This window comes from Terrapene carolina, unplaced genomic scaffold (genome assembly GCF_002925995.2).
Source record: "Terrapene carolina triunguis isolate 2854851 unplaced genomic scaffold, T_m_triunguis-2.0 Scaffold583, whole genome shotgun sequence".
Taxonomy (NCBI): domain Eukaryota; kingdom Metazoa; phylum Chordata; order Testudines; family Emydidae; genus Terrapene; species Terrapene triunguis.
The window spans coordinates 6,745-30,039 of record NW_020664934.1 but is presented as its reverse complement, the minus strand read 5'-3'; the positions used below and the strand labels follow the sequence as shown (position 1 = coordinate 30,039).

The 23,295-nt window shown below is 53.2% G+C and overlaps 1 protein-coding gene across 1 annotated transcript in view; it reads left to right on the top strand.

Annotated features, from left to right (window-relative positions):
• Positions 1–23,057, top strand: part of LOC112116706 (rootletin-like) — a 128,610-nt gene extending 105,553 nt beyond the window's left edge. The window contains exons 19-23 of the mRNA XM_029913319.1: positions 529–682; positions 10,723–10,919; positions 21,184–21,315; positions 22,399–22,548; positions 22,974–23,057. Coding sequence (XP_029769179.1) covers positions 529–682; positions 10,723–10,919; positions 21,184–21,315; positions 22,399–22,548; positions 22,974–23,057 — 717 coding nt within the window. The remainder of the gene's footprint in view (positions 1–528; positions 683–10,722; positions 10,920–21,183; positions 21,316–22,398; positions 22,549–22,973) is intronic.
• Positions 23,058–23,295: the final 238 nt, after the last annotated feature.

Genomic DNA, 23,295 nt, shown 5'->3' with positions numbered 1-23,295 from the left:
AGAGGCAATATGATATTTTCTGTTTTATTATCTATCCCTTTCTTAATGATTCCCAACATAGTTATAATGAAACTATGCCAATTCATCCCAGCTGGGGACCTGGCCCATAGGCTCCAATGGAGCGACACCAAATCACCCCAGCTGGGCACCTGACCCGTAGACTCCAGTGGATAGATGCTGAGTCACCCCAGCTGGGGACCCGGCCCATAGACTACAGTAGAGCAACGCCAAGTCACCCCAGCTGGGGACCTAGCCCATAAACTCCAGTGGAGCAAAGTCGAGTCACCCCAGCTGGGGACCTGGCTAATAGGTAGGGATCTGGCCAATAGCTGGGGACCTGGCCCATAGCTGGGTATCTGGCCTATCGTATATTTACAATGACAGAGCTCTGTACTGGGATACATAATACATATATCTTGTTGCACATGCCAGCTAACACGTGCAGAGCATTAAGAACAGGCAGAGCTGAGGTAGCAGTCAGTTCCTGGATTCTGAATGCTTCCTCTGAGTGACCCATTCCTTTCTCAGGAGCGCTTGGACTCCGTGCGGCAGGCGCTGTCAGACAGCAAGAGGCAGAACCACAGCCTGACGGACACCATGCGCATGCTGCAGGACCAGCTGGGAGAGCTGGAGTTGAGGTGCAGGGAACTGGAAGCTCAGGTCGAGCACCTACAGGAGGTGAGTGGGGGAGAGAGGAAGGATGGCCTTGAGCTAAAGGCCCTAGACGCAGCCTCAGGAGATCTGATTTCAAGTCCCTGCTCTGCCACAGATTCCCGTGTGCCCTTGGGTGAGTCACTTAGCCTCTCTAGGCCTCAGTTCCCCCTCATAATATTGCTTCCTTTACCTGTTTAGATATGGGGCATATGTACAGCACCTCGTACGGGGGGCCCTGATCCTAGTCAAGAAACCGGGCAGTGTACATAATTCCCGAGGAGCAGCTGGAACATAGCAAGGGGGGGAGTGCCAACAAGGAGCAGAAAGGAGATGGGAGGAGAGGAAAGAGCTCAGACCCTCTCATCCAGCTAAGTAGGGTCAGCATCTGGATGGGAGCCCTCCAAGTAACCCTGCTGTGGGAAATGAGACTGGTGACTCAGGAGATAGCACGCCTTCCTCTCAGTTAGTTAAGCAAATATCCTCCCATGGGGCAGAGGGCCCTTTGCCACTGAAGATACTGGGCTCTCATTGAGACACAAAACTGTGGCCCCAAGTATTTGTGTGCATTAATGACCCTACATCCCTTTTACAAGAGGAGGGGAGTTAGCTTCAGTGGAGGGGCCTAATTGCAGCTGGGGGAAGTAGATTTTGGCTAGTGCCGTTTCAGCTGCATAGAGTAGTCTTCACTTCCCACAAGCCTGTTGTGTAGTGTAGCTCTAGGCTGTTAACCAGCTGCTGTGTTCTGCCCCAGATGTGCTGACCCTTTTACCAGGTTGTCTAGGCAGCACCCCCTTTTGTGGCACATCAAGACATAACTCACTCCAGCGCAGGTCTCCAGTGGTCAGGTGTTGCCCCTCCTGGAACTGATGCCATGGTGCCTTCAAACCCCTCCTATGGCACACTGAAGTCTTACCCTTTCTGGTGTGTGAGAGTCCAGAACGAAAAAGAAAACAGTGCACTTCAAAACCAGGGCTCCACCCTTCTGGTCTGGGCTTGTCTCCCTGAGGCTGGTCCCTTTTTGTCAGTCTGCCTGGCTCTGGTCGTCCTGTCCACCACATGGCTCCTCCATGCCACAAGCTGCCTTAGGCTCTCGTCTGTAGCTGGTGCCGTCCCCAAGGAAACAGCAGATCTCTACTCTCCTTCCCGGGGCTAGGTCTCTTCCACCTTTCAGCTCTTCTCTCCACACCTGCCATTGGTTGCAGGTATAGCAGGATGGGGTCAACTGGGTCCACAGGCTCTCCTTAACCCTGTCATTGCCAGTGTGGGGCCTGTCTGCCCCATCACAGCTTCCAAGACACAAGAGAAGTAACAGCTATTTATACAATGGTTAGTAAAACCCTGTGGGATGAAAAGGGCTATATACATGTAGGGTATTATTTAATTACGTATTGGTTATTATGTATTTATTTATTATGGGAAAGAAGACAGCAAAAGATGGAATAGAAAAAACAGCAAGAGGAAGCAAGATAGAGACACAAATGTAGACTGGTAGGGACTGTGGTTTCAGCTGTGTGGTGTAAATCTTGTTGAATTATTCCAGATTTACATTGCTGGACTGAGAGCAGAATGGGCCCACAGAGAAAAAGTCGAGAAGAGAAACCAGATATACAAACATTGAGGGAGCCACAAAGCCGTCCTCTCTGAAACTGTTGAGATCCATTTTCTGGTGGTGTAAATTGGCACGGTTCTTCTTCAAGTGATTGCTCATATCCATTCCAATTAGGTGTGTGCGCGCTGTGTGCACAGTCATCGGAAAGTTTTTCCCCTAGCAGCACCCATCGGGTCAGCTATGGAGCCCCCGGGAGTGGCACCTTCATGGCGCTTGTAGCAGGGTGGTCACCCCGCTCCTGCCCTGAAGGGCTTAAAACAGCCCTGGGTGAGGGCTGTGGCAGGGGAAAAGCTGGGCTGATTGGGGGAAACAGCCACAGTTGGGGCCACGCCCCAATCAGGCCACAGCTGGCCCCTATAAGAGGGCTGAGGGCCAGAGGCTGAGACAGAGTCTCTCTCTAGCTTCTGAGAGAGAAGGACTTGGCTGCCTGGGAGCTGAGAAGGGTACCTAGGGTGGAGCAGTGCTGGGGAAGGGCAAAGTGAGCTGAGGAGCTCCAGCCTAGTAAAACCCATGCTGCAGGCCTCGTCAAAGGCCTACAAAGGGTACTGGAGCTGCAAAGGGGCAGCCCATAGGTAGGCAAAGGCAGCCGGTCCAAATCCCCTTGCCAATGATGAGTGGTTTATAGACTTCAGTCTGCCCCAGGGAGCGGGGGCTAGATGATGACTGACCGTAGCCACTGAGGCAAGGTGGGGATAGAGGGTTGGGGGTTCCCCTGGGTGGGGAGACCCAGATGGTGGGTTACTGCTGGGGCCGAACCCTGACGTAGAGGGGCACCGGGGTCCGAGAGGGACACAGGGGCCAGCGGCCGGTGAGACACCGGCCTGCAGAAGGCGCTCCGGGCTGGAAAAGCTAATTGCCAGGACGACCAGCAGGAGGCGCCATGCTGGTGAGTCGTCGCCCCGCCACAGCACTCAATATATGCCCTGCTGTCCCGGTGCCTCCTCGGTTCCTTCTTACCGCCAGTGATGGTCGTTGGAACTATGGCGTCTTGCTTAGCAAGTTCTCCATGTTTCCCTAGCTCTTGTTTTTCTCGTTGTTTCTTACATCTTTTTACTTAGTTTATTTTAGCAGTAGTTTGTAGCAGTTGGGCTGGGGGGGGTTACCGTCTATCCCGACCGCTTTTTCTTGGGAGGGCTTTCATGCCCAAGTCCCAGGGGTTCAAGCCCTGCAAGTCCTGCTCCAAGCCCATGCCAACGGGCAACTCCCACGACACTTGTCTGAAGTGTCTGAGGGAGGCTCACCAAACTGATCGGTGCAGGATTTGTAAGGAGTTTCGCCCCAGAAACAACAAGGAGCGAGACTTTCGCCTTAAGCAGCTCCTTATGGAGGCGGCACTTAGACCTCAGCCTCCTTCAGTGCTGCAGGACCCAGCACCAAGTTCTTTGGTGCATAGCACCCTGGCAGCAGTGGTGGAAGTGACACCACTGACAGACTGTAGCAGAGAATTGCGAACCGCCACTCCCCGGCACCGAAACCAGCAGGATCGACCCAGCACCAGTCCCACTCCCCGGCGCAGAAGCAGCACCAGAAGCAAGGGAGGAGTGGCTCTCCATCCCAGAGGCCCACCCCTCTGGAGCCAGCCAATTGGGTGTGTCCTTGTGAGGAGCACCCAGTGCCTAAGCCTGCGGAGATGGCACCGTTGACTTCGGCCCTGCAAGGGGGACCGTCGAGTCCGGTGCCGTTGGACTCCCCGCCCCACATCATCAAGGAGTTGGAGCTGCCATCCACTCTGGACACCTTTTTGGCAGTGAGGGACCTCATCGCCATGACAGCGCTGAGGTCACCTACGATTCATGCCAAGCCTCCAGTACCACATCGTATGGCACCATCTCGAGGCAAACCAGTGATGATCCGGCTGTCGGCACCACTGATTGAGTCCCGGCAATGCTTGGAGTCCCGGCGCCGCTTGCAATCGCAGCACTGGTTGGACTCACGGCACCGATTGGACTCACGGCACCACTCCAGGTTGCGCCAGCACTCCTGATCGCGACGCCGATCCGCACATTGGTCCCCTTCAGGAAGCAGGTCCTGGACCCGGCAACGGTCCCAATGTGGCTCGACGACCCCGTGTAGCTCCAGGTCACGGCACCGCTCCCCACCCTCGCGGCACCACTCTCCAGCTCACCTCTGCTTGGCTCAACCCTGGCCCTTGCGGTCCCGATCCCGGTCCTCGTACTTGGAGGTGGAATGTAGGTACTTGGAACGGGACCGGCACTGGTCCGGCCGTGGACGCTCTGAGGTGGGGGAAGGACCGTGGCCTGTGCAGTGGCAGGGACCAGCGCAGTGGCCATTTTGGATCCCGTGGGCGAACCACTAGGCCCAGGGCACCCAGTCTAAAGGCTCCCAATCAGCCACCTCTGAACCAAGGGTGCCGGAGGCCTCAGCCAGTCGCCCCACCCCTAGGGGTGCTGAGGAGGCACCATGCCCCTGTCCCCCCTTGGAACCAACTCCAACTCCGGTTCCTGAGCCTGGGGCTACCAGCGACGCAGGTTGTCAGGCTCCTGATGAGCAGAAGGGGAGGGAGGACCCTGTTCCCCCATTATCCTCTTCGTCCTCCTCCCCAGACGAGGCCATCGCAGGCACTTCCATCTCTGGACCGCCTCCTGTAGACAGCCGCATCCACTAGGACCTCCTGCGCAGGGTGGCACGCAACATGGGCCTGCAGGCCGAGGAGGTGATGAAGTCAGAGGACCCGGTGGTCGACATTTTGGCCCCAGAAGGTCCTTCGAGGGTGGCTCTGCCCCTCATCAAAACTATACAGGCCAATGCCAAGACTATCTGGCAGACTCCGGCCTCCGTCCCTCCCACAGCCAAGGGCGTCAAGAGGAGGTATTTTGTGCCCTCAAAGGGGTACAAATAACTCTTTACGCACCCGCAGCCCTGTTCATTGGTGGTTGCGGCTGTAAATGAGAAAGAGGGGCAGCAGGCCCCAGTGCCCAAGTCCAAGGAGTCCAAGCGTCTGGACTTGTTTGGGCATAAAGTGTACTCTATGGGAGGGGGTCCAGCACAGAATTGCCAACCAGCAGGCAATTCTGAGCCGATATAACTTCAACTCCTGGAACTCGATGCTCAAGTTCAAGAGCTTGTGCCAACTGAATCCAGGGGAGTTTGGGGCCATAGTAGAGGAGGGCAAGGTGGTGGCACGGACCTCTTTACAGGCCTCACTGGACACTGCGGACTCGGTGGCGCACACCTTGTCCTCAGGTATTGCCATGAGGTGCACCTCATGGTTGCAGGCCTCGGGCCTTCAGATGATGCAGGACCTGCCTTTTGATGGGGCGGGCCTGTTCGCAGAGCAGACTGCTGCATAGCCTAAAAGACTCAAGGGCTACTAAGAAATCTTTGGGTATACACATCCCAGCAACCCAACACAAGCATTTCAAGCCCCAACAGCAGCAGCAGCACTCCTACCCTCCTCAGCCGAGGCAGGACTTTTACAGGAGAAGGAGCAGAAACGGCAGAATGAAGCCTTCGAACTCCACTTCCAGACAAGGCCAGGGCCCGACCAAACCATCCTCGAGTTCCAAGCAGGCCTTTTAAAGGGACGCCTGAGGACAGCGCACCAGACTCATTCCCTACCCTTTTTTTAATCGTTTGTCCCACTTCTACCGTGCCTGGTCCCAAATAACCTCGGACCGCTTGGTCCTCCGCACGGTGGAAGCAGGATACTCTCTCCAGTTCTGCCCCTACCCTCCCTCCCACCCCCCTTCCCCGTCTCTCTTCAAGGACCTCTCTCACGAGCAACTCCTTATCCAGGAGGTGCAGGCCCTCTTCACCATGGGAGCGATGGAGGAGGTTCCTCAGGAGCTAAGGGGCAAGGGTTTCTACTCCCGATACTTCCTAATCCCCAAGGCCAAAGGGGGCCTCAGACCCATCCTAGACCTGCGTGGGCTCAACAAATTCATGGTAAAGTTGAAGTTCCGCATGGTCTCCCTGGGCACTATTATCCCCTCCCTGGATCCAGGAGACTGGTTTGCCGCCCTCAAGATGAAGGACGCGTACTTCCACATAGCAATCCATCCAGCACACAGGCACTTCCTGCGCTTCGTGATCAAACATGAACATTATCAATTTGCTGCCCTACCATTCAGCCTCTCAACATCCGCACCGAGTGTTCACCAAGTGCATGTCGGTTGTGGCTGCTTTCCTCCATCGCCAGAAGGTGCAGGTGTACCCCTACCTCGATGACTGGCTGCTCAGGGGCCGCACCAGGGCACAGGTGCAGTCCCAAATCCATTTGGTCAGGTGCATGTTCGAGTGACTGGGTCTCCTCCTCAACTTGGGGAAGTTGATCCTGGCACCAACCCAGAGAATAGAATTAATTGGGGCAGTGTTAGACTCGGTTCAGGCGTGGACCCTTCTACCAGAGTCCCGATTCTGAGCCATCACGGACATAATTAAAAGCCTCCAGCAATTCCCAACCTCAACAGCAAGGGGGTTCCTGAGTCTCCTCGGTCACATGGCTTCTTCCACTTTATATGACCCGGCACACCAGGCTGCGGCTCAGACCGTTGCAGGCATGGCTCGCCTCAGTCTACCGCCCGGGGAGCAACAGCTTGAATTCAGTGGTCAAGGTGCCAGGGCAGGTCCTCACATCCCTTCGCTGGTGGCTTGACCCCCCAAGCAGTGTGCGAAGGAGTCCCCTTCCACAACCCTCAACTTTCCTTGTCCCTGGTTACAGATGCGTCAGCTCTGGGATGTGGGGGGCGCATCTGGGGGATCTCCAGACACAGGGTCTGTGGTCATAGGATGAGCTCTCCCTACATATCAATGTCAAGGAGCTGAGGGTGGTGCGCCTCGCTTGCCAGGCCTTCCAGGCCCGACTGTAAGGCCAGTGCGTAGCAGTTCTAACGGACAACACCACCACCATGTTTTACATCAACAAACAAGGGGAAGCCCATTCCTCTCCCCTATGCCAGGAGGCCCTTCAGCTATGGGAGTTCTGCATAGCCCACTCCATTCACCTGGAAGCATCCTTTCTACTAGGAGTTCAGAACACACTGGCGGACCGCCTCAGCAGGTCCTTCCGCACTCACAAGTGGTCCATCCGGCCGGATGTCACACACCTCGTCTTCCAAAGGTGGGGGATTCCCAGGTCGACCTGTTTGCCTCTCAACACAACAGGAAGTGCCCAACGTTCTGCTCCTTCCAGGGTCGCAGCCCAGGCTCCCTCATGGATGCATTTCTGCTACCCTGGAGAGGTCGCCTGCTCTATGCCTTTCCCCCATTCTCTCTCGCGCACAAGGTCCTGCTCAAGGTCTGCAGGGAGGGGGCAAAGGTAATTCTGATAGCTCCAGCGTGGCCTCGCCAGCACTAGTACACCACGCTACTGGAGCTGTCGGTGGATGCACTGGTCACGTTACCTCTCCTCCCCGACTTACTCACTCAGGAATACGGTCACCTCTGTCACTCTGACCTACGGTCCCTCCACCTCACGGCTTGGAAGCTTCATGGCTGAACCCCATGGAACGTCTGTGCTCAGAACAAGTAAGGGAAGTCTTCCTCGGCAGCAGGAAGCACTCCACGAGAGCCATGTATCTGACAAAGTGGAAAAGATTCTTGTGTTGGTGTGACCAGGGTCGCACTCGCCCCCCTCCAGGCGCCAGTACCCCTCATCTTAGAGTACCTCCTACACCTGAAACAGCAAGGCCTGTCGGCGTCCTCCATAAGGGTACACCTCGCTGCTGTCACAGCCTACCACCCAGGAGCATCTGGTCGATCCATCTTCGCCAACCCTATGGTTGGTCGCTTCCTCAAAGGTTTGGACCACCTACATCCCCAGATCAGGCAGTCTGTCCCTGCGTGGGACCTTAACCTGGTCCTTTCCAGGCTCATGGGGCCCCCATTCAAACCACTGGTGGCGTGCTTCTTCCTGTATCTGTCTTGGAAGGTAGCTTTCCTGGTCGCCATTACATCTGCGAGGAGGGTATCTGAGCTAGAGGCCCTCACCTCTGAACCGCCTTACACAGTTTTCCACAAGGATGAAGTGCAACTCAGGCCACACCCGGCCTTTCTCCCCAAGGTGGTGTCGCACTTCCACACCAGCCAGCACATTTTCCTGCCTGTCTTTTACCCTAAGCCTCATACCAGTACCCAGGAGCAGCGGCTACACTCCCTCGATGGTCGAAGAGCACTAGCTTTCTACATCGAGCGCACTAAGCCGTTCAGAAAATTGAACCAGCTGTTCATAGCGGTGGCAGACTGGATGAAAGGGCTCCCAGTCTCATCTCAAAGAATAGCCTCCTGGATCACGTCCTGCATGCGCACGTGCTATGAACTGGCCAGAGTGCCGATCCTGGTTCTCACGGCATACTTGACTAGGGCCCAGACCTCGTCAGTTGCATTCCTGGCCCAGGTCCCCATCCAAGAAATCTGCAGGGCAGCGACTTGGTCCTTGGTGCATACCTTCACCTCTCACTACGCCATCGTCCGGCACGCCAGAGACGACGCAGCTTTCGGTAGAGTGGTACTACAATCAGCATTTCCTTAACTCCAACCCCACCGCCTGGGTAAGGCTTGGGAGTCACCTAATTGGAATTGATATGAGCAATCACTCGAAGAAGAAAAAACGGTTACTCACCTCTCGTAACTGTTGTTCTTCAAGATGTGTTGTTCATGTCCATTCCAAACCCGCCGGCCTTCCCCTCTGTTGGAGCAGCCAGCAAGAAGGAACTGAGGAGGCGCTGGGTCAGTGGGGTCATCATATATTGAGCGCCATGAAGGTGCCACTCCAGAGGGCTCCACAGCCGACCCAACAGGTGCTGCTAGGGAAAAAACTTTCCGACGACTGTGCATGCGGTGTGCACACACCTAATTGGAATGGATATGAGCAACACATCTTGAAGAACAACAGTTCCGAGAGGTGAGTATCCGCTTTTTCCTCCTGTGGCTGCACCTCTTTACACCAGCCTCAATCTGCACAGCACCAATCCCAAAGCAGGGTTGGCCTCCGCAGCCTAATAGTGTGTGAAAATGTGTCACCTCCCAAACTGCAGCTGTGCAATGAGGGATTGTTTTTTCCACTGCTACCCAGGACTCCGCAGAAAAACAGCAGAAAGAGCTTCAGCCCCTGAAGACAAGTGACCTCGGGGGCCTCGACAGAGAACAAGGCCCCATTGTGCTAGGTGTTGTACCTATACACCATCTTGTACCCAGGAGTGGCGCCAGGGTTTTTGCCGCCCTAGGCGGCAGCGCTCCTCCTCAGAGCATTCAGCGGCGGGGGTCCTTCCGCTCTGCGTCTTCGGGGCGCTTCGGCGGCAGGTCCCGGAGCGAGTGAAGGACCTGCCACCGAAGCGCCCCGAAGACACGGAGCGGAAGGACCCCCGCCACTGAATTGCTGCCGAGGACGGCAAAATGCCGCCCCCCAAATCCTGCCATCCTAGACGACCGCCTAGGGTCGCCTAGTGGAAGCGCCGGCCCTGCTTGTACCCACTTCTGTTTACGACCTTCGTCTAGGCTTGGGCTGCCCAGCAGCGACCACCTGTTGACAAAATGAGCCTGGCGACAGGCTGGGCTGCATCTCATTCTCCCGTGCTGCATGATCTGTGCAGTTTGTAGCATAGCAATAGCTATTTTGCCATGCTACATGGAACAGTGAAATACCATTGTGTATGCTGCACAACTCAGTGGAGCCACACTGCTTTGCACTAGCCGGGCGCTGGCCCTGTATCTTTAACCTAGGGTGACCAGACAGCAAATGTGAAAAATCGGGATGGGGGTGGGGAGTAATAGGAGCCTATATAAGAAAAAGACCCAAAAATTGGGACTGTCCCTATAAAATCGGGACATCTGGTCACCCTATTTTAACCTTAATTACATTTTGAATGTCCCTATAAGCCTATATTCACCAGGCCCGACGTGTGATGAAACACTCACCGCTTGGAGCATAGATGCTATCTTTACCAAGAGGCTGGCCTGGTGAATGTTGGGTTCCAGTATTGGCAGGTGCCGTGGGCAATTTTACAGATAGAAAATATCTGCTCCAAAAAATAGTAGGCCAGCATTTTTCAGACCTAGGCACCCAGCTCATTTTCCGTGGGCCTAGCTCTCGTAGGAATCATACCATTTATTTAGGTGCCTACCTATGGATTTTGTTGCCTAGCTTTAGGCACATGACATTGAAAATGTTGGCTGTAAATCATAGGCCTACATGTCACTATTCTAAGGAGACTGGTTCTTGTAGTTGCTTCCTGTAAGAGTAGAGCACAAAGGTACAAGCATCACACTGTTATTAACTCTGAAATGCAACTGCTCTGCTCAGCTGGTGCCTGGATTTGAACTCTCACTAGGGATAAGAATTCCTTAAAGTCTCTTTCCCTCCCCCCCAGCCCCATTGACAGCCATGGACCAGACCGTCTGGTGGTGTAACCTGGTGCAGCAGTGGAACCACACTGATTTACACCAGTTGGGGATCTGGCCCCAAAGTCTTACAGTCCATCTCTTGGGTATGTCATAGATAGTCTGTCGTCAGCAGCAGAGTGAGCAGGAGGCTGCAGCATTGCTGCAGAACGTGCAGGATGAGAACAGCATTCTCCAGGAGAGACTGATGACACTGCAGCGAGCTGTAGCCCACCTAGAAGAGGAGAACAAGGAGCTGGAGCGATCGGCCTTTGAGCTGAAGCAGGACAATTCTGCCCTGAAGAAGACCCTCAGCAAGGTACTGTAGAGGGAGTTGTGAAGACACCAACAGATGTTAAATTGGATACATGCAATGACGCACAAGTACGCAAACAGGCATAACCTGGCTCAGGCCTGGAGCTGTGTATTCCATCTGCAGACACTAGTTCACGGCCTGCGTAATACTAGCAATGTCCAGGGTTGGATCCTCAGCAGAAAAATCATTGAGACCTCCAAAGAGGTCAGTGGAGCTCTGCTCATTGACCTCAGCTGGGGATCTGGCCCATTCACAGGTATCTATGAACAGAAATACAAGCAGCAAAGTCAGTGAAGATCTGTAGGAGGCAGGTGGGTCAAAAGCTCCTCCCCTCCCCCTGCTGCTGCTCCCCACCTTCCTCCTCCCCCATAGTACAACACTGTTCAGTTCTTCTCTCGTCCCCCATCTGTCACTGCCAGCTACCATGCACCAGACCCTCCCAAAATACCTTCCTCTCGGACCTGGAGTCCTGGCTCTCTTCTCCATCCCTGACCTTGTCCTCAGTGACTCCAGCTTCCACTCTGGTGTCCCCTCCCACTCGCTAGCCCCCCACCCCCTCAACCCCTTGCTCAGCTAAAGGGCCACTTGCTCCACTTTGCTCACCCTGTAGTATTGCTCCGTCTCTGACCTCGCACCTTCCATGGCCCCTCTCTTCGACCACTGCCTCATTGCTGTGGTGCCCCCAGCACCCACCCCTTTGCCCGGCATTGTTATGAGCTGCATTCCATCCATGTCCAGGACCTCTCTTCTGTTCTCAGTCCCCTGCTCCAGACCCCCTTCCTTTTTCTGACTCACTTGTTGATTCCCTCCCCTCCAGTCTGGACTCCTGGGCCCCTCTCTCCATCTGCAAAGTGCTTCCTCCAGCCCCAAACCCTGGCTCTCCCCATCATCTGCATCATTCGCTCCTGTCCCCTGGGGATATTCCTCATCGTGTGTCTACACAGCACACGGGGCCCTGAGCTTGGCCAGGACCTCTGAGCACTACTGGAGTATAAATAATAAGTAAAGCAAGTGATGAGAACCTGCCAGTGGTGCATTTACCAGCATATACATCCAGAGAGCAGGCTTGATTCTGCATTCTCCTGCCCTTTGCATCATCATGTCCACCAGTGCAAAGGGAGGGCAAAATGCAACCTTGCTGATCTGCAAAGAGTCTAAGTGAGAATACAAGGTGGAGTGCAAGGGGAAAGGGTTATCTTCTTCATTCTGATTTGTGTGCAGATATACATGTTCACCAACATACAGACATGGGAGCAGATCCCCAGCTGGTGTAAATCAGCCTGGCTTTGTTAGTCAAGAGAGCTGTGTCAATTTACCCCACTAATCATGTACATAGACACACTTGCCTTGGATCATGTCGTGTCTGTGTGTGCACACAGTCATGTCTCTAGATAGACAGATAGATAGAGATATTACAGACATACACACACATTTGCCTCTGACAATGTATATTCATGCATATAGATCCCGCATCAGGAAAGCATCTCAATTCAGCAAAGCACTGCTTAACATTAAGTATGTGCTCAAATTCCACTGAAGTCAAGCACATGCTTAAGCACTTTCCTGAACCAGAGCCATAGTGTGGTATAGATGTGAGCTTTCCCTTCCACCTCTGCCAATTGAAGTCAGTGGAGACAGACTTCTGTGAGAGAGAGGAGAGTCAGGCTCTGTGCATTCCCACAGTCACATAACATGGAATAGACATAACCATGCTAACACAAAAGCCCAAGCAGAATCCTGTGAGTGGGAGAGAGAGAGCGCTGGCTGTGTGTTCCAGTAACCTTTGTTTTCTTGGCCCCCATCCAGTCACTTCCCACCACATGCATTTATGTACATGATTATTGCTCTCGCATTCTTTGAATGTAGTCCAGATAATGAGTTCAAAACTCTTCATTCAAATGTACTCTCCTCCAAAACTCCCACAAACACAAATGCACAAGCACAAATGCGTGCACACACATACATGTGCGTGCCTCTTGGCTACCTGATTTCTTCTCCTGCTTAGAGAGGGAGCTAATGTTCAGCTCTGAGGCGCTGATTCCAGTTCGAAGGAATAATTTGTGTCACGCATGTGTTAGGTATCAGCAGGGGCACTCTGGGATTGGCCTAATTAGCTCTAGTGATGGGGGAAGCAAAATCCAAACCATGTGCTAAAGCCGTCTTCTAAATTTAATACAAGTGGTTTCAGATTGACTTTTGACCCCTCTACCCAAAAAGATTGGTGTCTAAAAGTTTTTGTCTCTTTAATCAGCTGCTATTCCTTTCCCCTGCTGCCCCAAACACACACACACACATTCTTTCATTCAGAACTCTCTTTTTTGATGGTTTCATAGTTTTTATTGTTTCATTGTCAACCAGTTTGATGGTTTCTGAACTTGACCACGGCACGTAGAGCTGGGTGCAGCAGCAATCCCATGGGAACTGACCCAGAGTAAAATATCATGGACTGAATGTCCTCGGAGACTGAGCTACCTACTGCAGAGAGGATGGAGGAGTATGGGATATGTTTGCTCCCTTAGCATAGTCTGCACTGAGTGCAGGATTGGGAGCCAGGATCTCCTTAGTGCTGTCCCTGCCTCTGCCACTGACTTGCTAGGTGACTGTGGGGGAGTGACATCAGGTCCTTGTGTTGTGTCTCAATTTGCCTGTCTGAAAGATGGAGGCAATCACAGGTCCTTACCTGTGTGCTGTGAGCATCAGTTGTGCTGTGAGACTTCATCTCATGGCTCTTTCCATAAGAGGATGGATTTGCCACAGGGCCAAATTTTCCCTTTCATCCAGTGCTGCACAGCATGCTCGTCTGCTGATTGGCCATCTCCTCCACCCCAGAAATGGCTACACGCCATTGATATTCATATCCGAACAGCCTAGTTCCTCAGCTGCGAATGAAATTCACATGGCATAACTTGAGTGGACTGCATCACCTTTACACACCCACTGACCCTGGGCTGGCTGTGCATTGGGATGGTCCCCAGTATAAGTCCCGTGAGGGCTGCTCTAACCTGCACCAGCTGCGAATAGTCTGAAGGGGCCTAGGCAACAGCTGTGGATCACTGGGGTGCAAGGATGCGCTGGCACCATCTCCAGTGCTGGCCACAGGGAGGTGGGCTGGCATAGGAGCCATTCTGTCAACTCTGCACCACCTGAGGATGCCCTTCCTGGGGTGATCCTCCAGCAGGCCAGCTGTTTGCAGTGCTCCACTAGGAGAAGCTGGGCCAGGGAGTGTGAAGCACTGGACTCTGACTGGGAGCCTTGGAGAAGGAAGGCACTATGCCTTGCAAAGGGAAACACCTTCCCTCACAGGAGAAGGAAGGACGGGCAGGGCATGGGGTGGGGAAACCTGCCATTGTCAAGTAATTGGGATGAGCCGCTGCAGAGCAAACACAGCCTGGGTCCTGCAGCTACTCTCCTCTCAGACACACCAGGGCAGCCCACAGAGACATCCAGCCTGATCCTCAGTGGGTGTCAATTTTCACTGACTTCAGTGAAGCTATGCTGATTGACACCCGCTGGGGATCTGTCTCATTGTCATCAGCAGAGCTACACCCATTTATGCCAGCTAGGAATCTGGCCCATTGACCCCAGTGGAGCTACACCCATTTACATCAGCTGGGGATCCGGCACTGCAGGTCTCAGAATGCAACACTCTTCCTTGATCTGCACAGTCAAGGTATGAAAGGTGAGGGTGGCTGCAAAGGGCTCCTGGGTGGAGTCTGGGTGCCGCTGATATATTGACAGCTCCAAACAAAAGGGATCAGAGGCCGTTCAAAACTATTCCAGCCTGGGCTTCTGTGAACTACACTGGCTAACAGCAGCCAGTAGGGGGCACTGTGCTGTCCAGGGATCAGCAGGAGCCATGCCCTTCATCCCCAGCCATGCCCCTCATGCAAGGAGGTGGCTTAGTGGTGCTACAGCAGCCCCTACATCACCCCAGGACCCCTAAGAATATGTTTCCCCTAGTGTTGCAAAGACCCTTCAGCAGACCAAAAACCTGGCCATGAGTCTGACTCCACCCCATCTAACTCAGCGACCAGTGATTTTCCAGCAGCAGGTTCATGCTCTTGTTGGTGAGGCAAAGTAGGGAAGCCCAGGACTGAGAGATCCTGGTGCTGAACATCCACGTCCCTCCAGAGAAGCCGTCTCCCCTTTTCCAGCATCAAGAACCCTCAAGGAATCCAGGAGGGCCTCACAAATTGGGCATTGGCTGAACTAACCCCCAGGGCAGCCTTGCTTCCTGCTCTATTCTGCTTGGACAATACAGCCAGCTTGGCCCCATGGGTTCCCCTGTGGGTGTCCCCATGAAGACTGAGCTTAAAGCTGCTCTCCCTGGCAGAACAGATTGTCCTGCTCTGGAAGTGAATGTTTCCTTGGCATTGCTGCCCTTGCCCCTGTGGCCCTGTGATTCCAGGGTCTGTTCAAATAAACTGGATCTTAACAGAAGCTGTGAGCTGCCTGGTAGAATGATGCAACTAACCCCACTGATGCCACAGGAAGCAGTGGGTGCTCCTGTTCAGATGTTAGTGACAGCCTGAAAGGGGTGACTACCATGATGTTAGCCTCTCCATCGGGGACATACATAGCTTTGTTTAATGTGGCAGCCAGTGCCTCGTTTGGAGCACCTTACAAATCAACAAGCTGTAACATTAAAACTGTGTAAGGGAAGCATGAGAGCCAATGTTCAATGCACAGCTGGAATCATAAAAATGTATTCAGTTGTGCTTGATTTGCATGTTTCGTCACCCCAAAAGTGTATGCAGAGTTGGTAACTACATGTGCGAAATAGACATTACTACCCTTCCGATGCATGCAGTTGTGCTAAGTGCACACACAACCTATATGCACAAGGGAGCATGTGTTTTGCTTGCAACTGCATGGACAACATGAGTAAAAATCAGGCCTCAGATCTGTTCTGATCTGGGCCTTTATTAGGAGGGGGGAAATTCTCTCTGATCTGCTATACCAGTCCAAACATTTGGTTGGGAGGAACAATAACCACTGGTTTAGACAATCTCAAAGAAAGAAGATGAACAGGTGAGGAAAATTTCCCTTTATTAATACCTTGATATTAGCCAACAAGGTGTACCAGAGCCTGGGACTTGGTGAGAAAAGGGGAACTGTTTCTTTTAACATTTTCTCTATTGAGGGTGTCCATAGAGCTGTACAGGAACAGAACAGGCAATAAAGAACCTGTTCGAAGCAACTGCTTAAGGGCTTGGTTACTTAATAGTGGAGATCTGGTAATAAAGATGGAACAGGTCTATACTCAGCATTCCCAGTCGCACTCATGGAGCTCTGGTGTCACTTCACTGAAGTCCATGGAGTTACCTCTGACTGAGGCTAGTGTGACTTAGAGCCGAGTTGGCCCAGTACGTATAGGGAGACGTTGGGGTGGTCTCTTAAGAGACAAAGTCACTAATAAGAGAAAGGTCAAGTTGGTTGTAGCAGATAAACTCAGTACCTGATGGATTGGACACAAGCATGTCCTACAGGGTGTGGATTAAGGTTTTGCTAGGAGCATTAAGTGGAAGGAGTCAGCAATTCACACCCCCTCTGCTCTCCTCCCCCCTCCCATCTCACAGATCAGGTGACTGTGTAGGGTGGGGCCGATGTGGAGAGCCCTGGATGGGGGCCCAGGACCCCTGAGAACAGGTCCATGGGAGCTATCAATGTATGGGGGGGAGGCCAAGGAAAGAGTGGTGCAGATCTGCTAGGCTCTCCCTCCTGAAGAAGGGGAGGCCAGAGATAACTACCATGGATCATCTCCATGATGTGGGGAAGGATTCCTTCCTGCCAGACCTTCCCAACATACAGTCCAGCTCCTTGGGTTTTGCATCAGGTCCAGAATTTGACCCAAAGGAAGTCACTTCTGGCTGTGTCCAACAGCTGTTTCCCTAACTATGTCACTGCTTTCCATTTACTATAGTAAGGAGTTTAATTCACACAAGGTAGTCAGATCATTGTCCTGGTTTTCTTCACAAATGGGCATGTGTGTGTGCAGTTGTGATTTTGGGTGTGCTGCGCTGCAGAGGATAGAGCCACCCGTTTGGTTTCCTTTTGAAAAATCAGTTGTAGATTGTGGGATGGGAGTGAGCTGCTGAATCTGCTGAATTCCTGTTGGCATACATTGCATTGCATTGGTACATCATCGGGATTCTAAGGGACAGTGTGAAAACGAAGCTCCGGAACAGTCGTTTAAACATCCCGCTCTGAGCCGAAAGTCACAAGGCATTTCCCAGCTCCAGGGAGTGTCCAATACAATTCTGGTGATACTGTCGGATAGAGATCTATTTCAGAGGTCCATACTGAACTAATCAAGTTGTTCTGCATTAGCACTGGGAGGGAGAAGAGGAGAATGTGATGAATACTGTATCTTCCACTCTTGGTCATGACTACATTCCAGTTCCCCTTATGCAACCTCAGAAATAAGGTGCAGGAAAGTCAAAAAGAAACACAACACTCCATGATATGAGCGCCAAGGCTGGCTAAAAGACTATTAGTCCTCTGTTCATGGCTCATTATTGCAGTAGTACCCTTCTGTCCCAAAGGAGACTGGCATCCCATCATGCTGGGTGCTGTACTCATCCATTGTAAAGGACAATTGCCGCACTGAAGAGTGTACAATTGAAATACACAAAGAGTGGGAGAAAGGAAGGTACATTATCCCCATGAGAACTGAGGCACCAAAACAGATTAGGTGACTTGCTCCAGATCTCACATAGCAGAGCTGGGATTCAAACCCAGCGTTCCTGAGGCTAAAGTCAGTGTGTTAACCACAAAACCCTTCTGCCCCCCTGAGCTATGCCCCTTCCATAGTGAATTAGCTGGGAGCTGTGTGAGTGATAACAATATACTCCCTGAGAGTGCTAGAAGGAGCATAAATTAGGCTGTCGAGGAAGAAAAGCAAGATGGTGAGAGCTGGTGCATTTTACTTATCTTGTTTAATGCCAGTGAGTGCCTGCATCAGAGTGCAGTGCTTCCCTGGGATTGCCTGTTGATCTCCTGGGAAGATTTGCACTTTGCTGCAGGGTGATTATACAAAACAGTACACAAGAAATGAAAATATGGGACAACGGAAATCCTCCTCAAAGATCATTTCAGACATTTTAAATTAAACTTCATTTGTCATGAATGATCAAATTCCAAGCAGTAAGATTCCTAGGGAAGAAGGAATCATCAATACAGTCCAGTAACTCTGCAAGAATATCCTAATGTTGCAATCCAACAATGGGCTCCTTTTGAACATTTGCATAGCATTCTGTTGAATTGTCACTCCTGGTTCTCACTCCAGAGGTGGAGCCAAGCAACCTTTGGATGGAGAAGGGGAAAAGGTATGTGCAGATGTGTTAGTGGGCAGCATGCATGACTTCAGCACGTCAGCTTCATTGTCTTTGCTTGCTCCTTTTCACTGCTGTAGCTGTTCCCAGCATGTCCTAGTTGGGCCCTTTCGGTGCTAAAGAAGTTGTTATAATGATCAAACCCCCTGGGGTTTGCATTCGAAATCCCAAGAAATATCAGCAAAGAAAGGAAAAACAATCCAATCAAGCAATAATATTTCTTGCTGTGGAAGCCATTCCAAGAGCAGCCATCTTCAATGCAGCTGGGTTGCACCCTTGGAGAAGGAAGGACCATTGTCACTCAGGGCGGCCCGGGGGTGGGGGGGTGCAAGTGGAGCAATTTGCCCCAGGCCCTGCAGGGGCCCCCACGAGAATATAGTATTCTATAGCATTACAACTTTTTTTTATGGAAGGGGCCCCCGAAATTGCTTTGCCCCAGGCCCACTGAATCCTCTGGGTGGCCCTGTTGTCACTAGACAGCTGTTGGGGTAGAGAACACCTGGATTTGGGGCCATCTTGACTTGCAACATTAGTAAAGCTTTGTGTTCCAGGGTGAGAATTATGCGGATAAGTTACCTTGTTGAGGCTGGACTCTCTCACCTCTCTCTAGGTCACAGCTGATCCAGGTTGAGTTCAAACCATCATTCTAGAAGTATAAGGCACTAGAGGCCATTATTCACCCTTTGAGCTATCCAGTTCCCCCTGCAGAGGGCTTGGTGGGGCTCTCTATAAAGAATTCTATATAAAAGTACGTTTTGTTGTCTAATGTCTTAGTGTTAGCTAGCAGGGAATGCCTGAACTGGGATCCTTGAAAACACGTGCTCCCAGAGTTGAGGCTAGGAAATGTTCTGCTCTGGATCTGCCATAGAGGCAGGAAAGCCAGGTATGCCTTTGCTGGCTGAGCTTGGCACTGAATAGGGATTGTCCATCAGGCATCTTAATGGATTTTCTAGCTGCAGAAACTAGGATGAAGGGAAATGTGATATTTTTCTGTTGTGGAAAAGCAACATTACAGGCTGTATGAGAGTCTCAGCAAGCATGAAATAGCTTTTACATGGTGCCCCTTTATTCCCTGTGCTCAACCTCTTCCCCTGGGCTGGGGGGCGGGAGAGGATAGCTAATGAGTTCCAGAAGATCAGCTGTAAATGGCCAGGGAGGGTAATTCATATCGAACTCATAAAACCCTTGAGTAGCGTCTCAGGAGGGGAAATCCGGATGTGGCCGTTTATTTATTTTGGATTTTGCTTTCTTCTCTTCTCCTTTTAACATTTTCTTCCAGGAGACGCTCATTGTTTTTTAAAGGGACAGGCCTTCCTTTGGTTATTTGGAGGCTTTTATCTGTTCATGCAGGGCAGGGACTGCTGGTAACAAAGGCCCCTGACCAGCCAGCAGGCTCCACGCAGAGCATCGCCCAAGCGCTGGGCCTTTGGGGACCTTCTCGCAGCTGGGGGTTCTAGACACAGCCCTGCTTGTACCATCATGCCATGACCAGCCTCCAGATGCTGCCCTGAAGATGGTTGTGCCCTTCGGGAGCTCAGCTCTGCAGCGTGGTTCTTCCTGGCCAGCCTTTGTGCACTGTGTGCACAGATACTGAAAGTGCTACTGGAGGAGAGGCATTCACTGCACTGTCCTGGCTAATGTGGCTCTGCTCCACGGCTGGTCTCGCCTGCCCAAGGGCCCTTCAGACCTCAACAAACTGCCAAGAAGTTGATTTGTGTCCAGAGCTCTGGGCTGTGAGGCCAGTCCCTGATGGCTCTTTCTTCCACTGAATAGTGACCGGCATGGTGTCCCCATTTCAGCTGCAAACCCTCAGCCTTCCCCACGATCCACCTCATCCCACTGCTTCCCCCCACCCCCGTCCCATCATCCTGAGTCCTTCCCTACCTCCTGGGGTCTTCCCCCAACTCTGCTTCTCTCTTGATCCCACCTGCCTTTTCCTCCAAACACCTCAGATGTGCTGTCTCTTCCCACGGCCTGGGCTCTGCCCTTTCCACTCCACTGGCTTTTCCCTCCCCAGGGTTTCCCCGGCTTCTTCTTAGCCAGGTCTCAAGGTCTCCTCTCCATCTCTGTCATAGAATCATAGAAGATTAGGGTTGGAAGAGACCTCAGGAGGTCATCTAGTCCAACCCCCTGCTCAAAGCAGGACCAACACCAACTAAATCATCCCAGCCAGGGCTTTGTCAAGCTGGGCCTTAAAAACCTCTAAGGATGGAGATTCCACCACCTCCCTAGGTAACCCATTCCAGTGCTTCACCACGCTCTTTTCCTTCTCAATCTACACATGGCCTTTGACATGGCTGCTCCCTCACTTCTGGAACCACCCTCCCCCTCGGACTGCTCCCTCAGCATTGCCTCCGGTGACTCCCTTGTTTCCCTCCCAAGATTCCTCTGCTGTCACTCTGCCCTCTGTTGAAGGAGGCCTGCCCCACACTGCCCTCACCTACAGCACAGAATCCTGGGAGATAGAAAAGTCCTCTGCCTCAGTTCCACATCTTGATGCAGCTGTTCTCATAGGTACTGGGATGGTCCAGTGGGAAGAGTACTGGACTGGGAGGCAGGGGATCTGCGTGCTAGCCCTGCATCTGCTAGTGACCTTGGACAAGTCACTTTCCCTCCCTGTGCCTCAGTTTCCACTCTGCACCTTTTCTCTGTGTTGTCTGTTTAGATTGGGATGGGTCTCTAGCTGTTGCTGTAATAATGAACTCAGCAAGCAGACACTCCAGAAGGTACCCTGGCTTCAATGAGCGTGCCAGCTCCAGGCAGCCAAAGCCAGCTATGTGTGCCAGCTGGTAGGGCCAGGTTTTCAGGGGTGCAGTGGGGCTCTTTTGAAAATCAGCCCAAGACCTTGAAAATCCCAGCCCACTGGGAACTGCTGAGCAATGTGCGTGCCAGAGGGGAAGTGAAGGTCCCTGCCATGCGACTTGTCCTTGCAGGCAGAACGGGAGACGCTCAGGAAAGAAGACAATGCCATGCGTTTCAGTGCAGAGAAGAAGCAGCTGGACCTGTCACTGAGCAGTCTGCACCAGGAGGTGGAGGACACCCTGAGACAGAATCAGCCACTGCAGGTCAGTCCACTGGTAACGGTGGTTTGTCACAGGAAATGAGGGCGCCTTAGAGGGTTACTCTGCCCTGGGGTGAGGAGATGAGATGAAGGCTCATGGGAGTAGGAAAAGGGAGGGAGAGGAGCACAGGGGGTGTGGGCAGAGGGAGGCGGGCCAGGCAGGGGGTAAGTAGGAGCAAACAGGAGCTCAGCAGAGTCCAAAGGATGCCTAGAGTCCCAGCCAAAGGAAGCCGTAGCCCATGCCATCATCTGTGGCCAGGGGTCTCGGAAGGTGCCTGCTGGGAGGAGGCTCTACCCAGGAAACTTCTTCCGCCCCAGTTCCGTGGCTGGGGAGGAGGAGGCCAGGTGCCCAGGAAAGGGGTCTCCCAGTTTCCAGGCCTGGTGGGGTGAGGAGATCTTCTGGTTCCTGTTAGGGCAGGGAAAGTCTCTCTGCTCCTGCAGGGGGCTCTAATCCATGTCCTGGCTCCCCTGGCTAGGAGATGGGGTGCATGGGGTCTTGTGGCCTGGGTGCAGGCGGAGGCGCTGGCCAAGGCCAGTTCTCCTCACCCCCCAGCCTGCGCCCCCCATGTGGAGTTCCCCAGAGACCAGATCTGGCGGGACACGGTGCTGTTTGGACACAGTCTCTCTGAGAAGCGAGGGGATCCAGGGACAGGGAGGCAGGACACGGTGCACTGCAGCCCAGACACTCACCTCTTTGAGAGGGTCCAGGCCCGAGGCAGCAGCTGTGAAGGAGCCTGGGGAGCAGGTGTCCACATGCTTGCCCACACCCTGCAAGGGGTCCTTTGAGAGAGGTCAGGGACCTGTCTGCAGCCAGCACAGGGGAGCTAAGGGTCAGGCACCATGTGAATGGTGCAGAGTCACTAAAGGGGGAAATGGCTCTTTGTGAGCCCGCACACGGGTACTGGAGCCCCACGTGGCTGTTGGAAACGGACAGTGCTAGCTCAGCACTGCCCTGTGGAAATGACCTGAGGGAAGGCTAAAGGACAAGGAGCATCTGGGTCCAGGCCCTTGTCCTGCATTGCCCAATGGCCCAGTACATGATTCCAGCGGGATTTGGCTGACGCCCTGCCCTATGTTTCTGTGCTAGGCCCAGATCACAGAGATGGAGCGGGCACATGCCCAGCGCCTGATGGAGCTGGAGACGGAGAGGCTGCGCAGCACCCAGCTCCAGGCTGAATGGTCCCTGGAGTCCCGGGAGAGAGCCCACAAGCAGCGTGTCAAGGACTTAGAGGATCAGGTAGAGGGGTTAGGCACACAACAGTAACATCTTTAAAAGCCATCGGGAAGGCCATGCCCTGGCTGCTGGTACGGGCACCACATGGGCACCAGGTTTGAATGAGCTCATGCAGAGGCCACGTCGGGCAAGACTGGGGCTGGTGGGGCAGAGTAGGGTGCTATGGCTGGTGAAGTGTCTACTGCCAAGGGGAGCCGTACACTTGGGTGGCACAATTCTGATCACAGAGCCTCTCACCCCTGCCATGCAGTGCCAGAGGGCAGGGCCACAGGAATCGGACCCCCAGGGCAGGTCCGGGGAGAGTATTATTTTCTGCCTCAGTATTCCCTTGGGGAGATGCCCAGGCCCCATAAGGCAGATCCCTGTACAGCCCCATGGGGAAGTATTACCTTGCCTCTCCGTAGTCGTAATGGCCCCATGCTCCCCAGGTGAACTCGCTGAAAGAGCAGTTGGGCCAGGAGGTGCGGAAGAGACAGTCCTACCTCACTCAAGTGCTCCGGACAGGGAAATGATCCCGAAATAGCCCCTGTGCTCCAGCCTGGTAAGATCTAGTCAAAGACAACCCTCAGGACCAGCTTTCAACAGTGACTCTGCAGCCTGCAAGCCGGACTCTGACATCTCCTCCTGCGCCAGGACGCTTGACTGACTCATGGCCAGCACTGCTGTGGGGAGAGGTTTCTGGGAGGAGCCTGCACCACACCAGTGGCTGGAGCAACGGGGACTGTAGGCCTTACGCAGCCGAATCCCAGG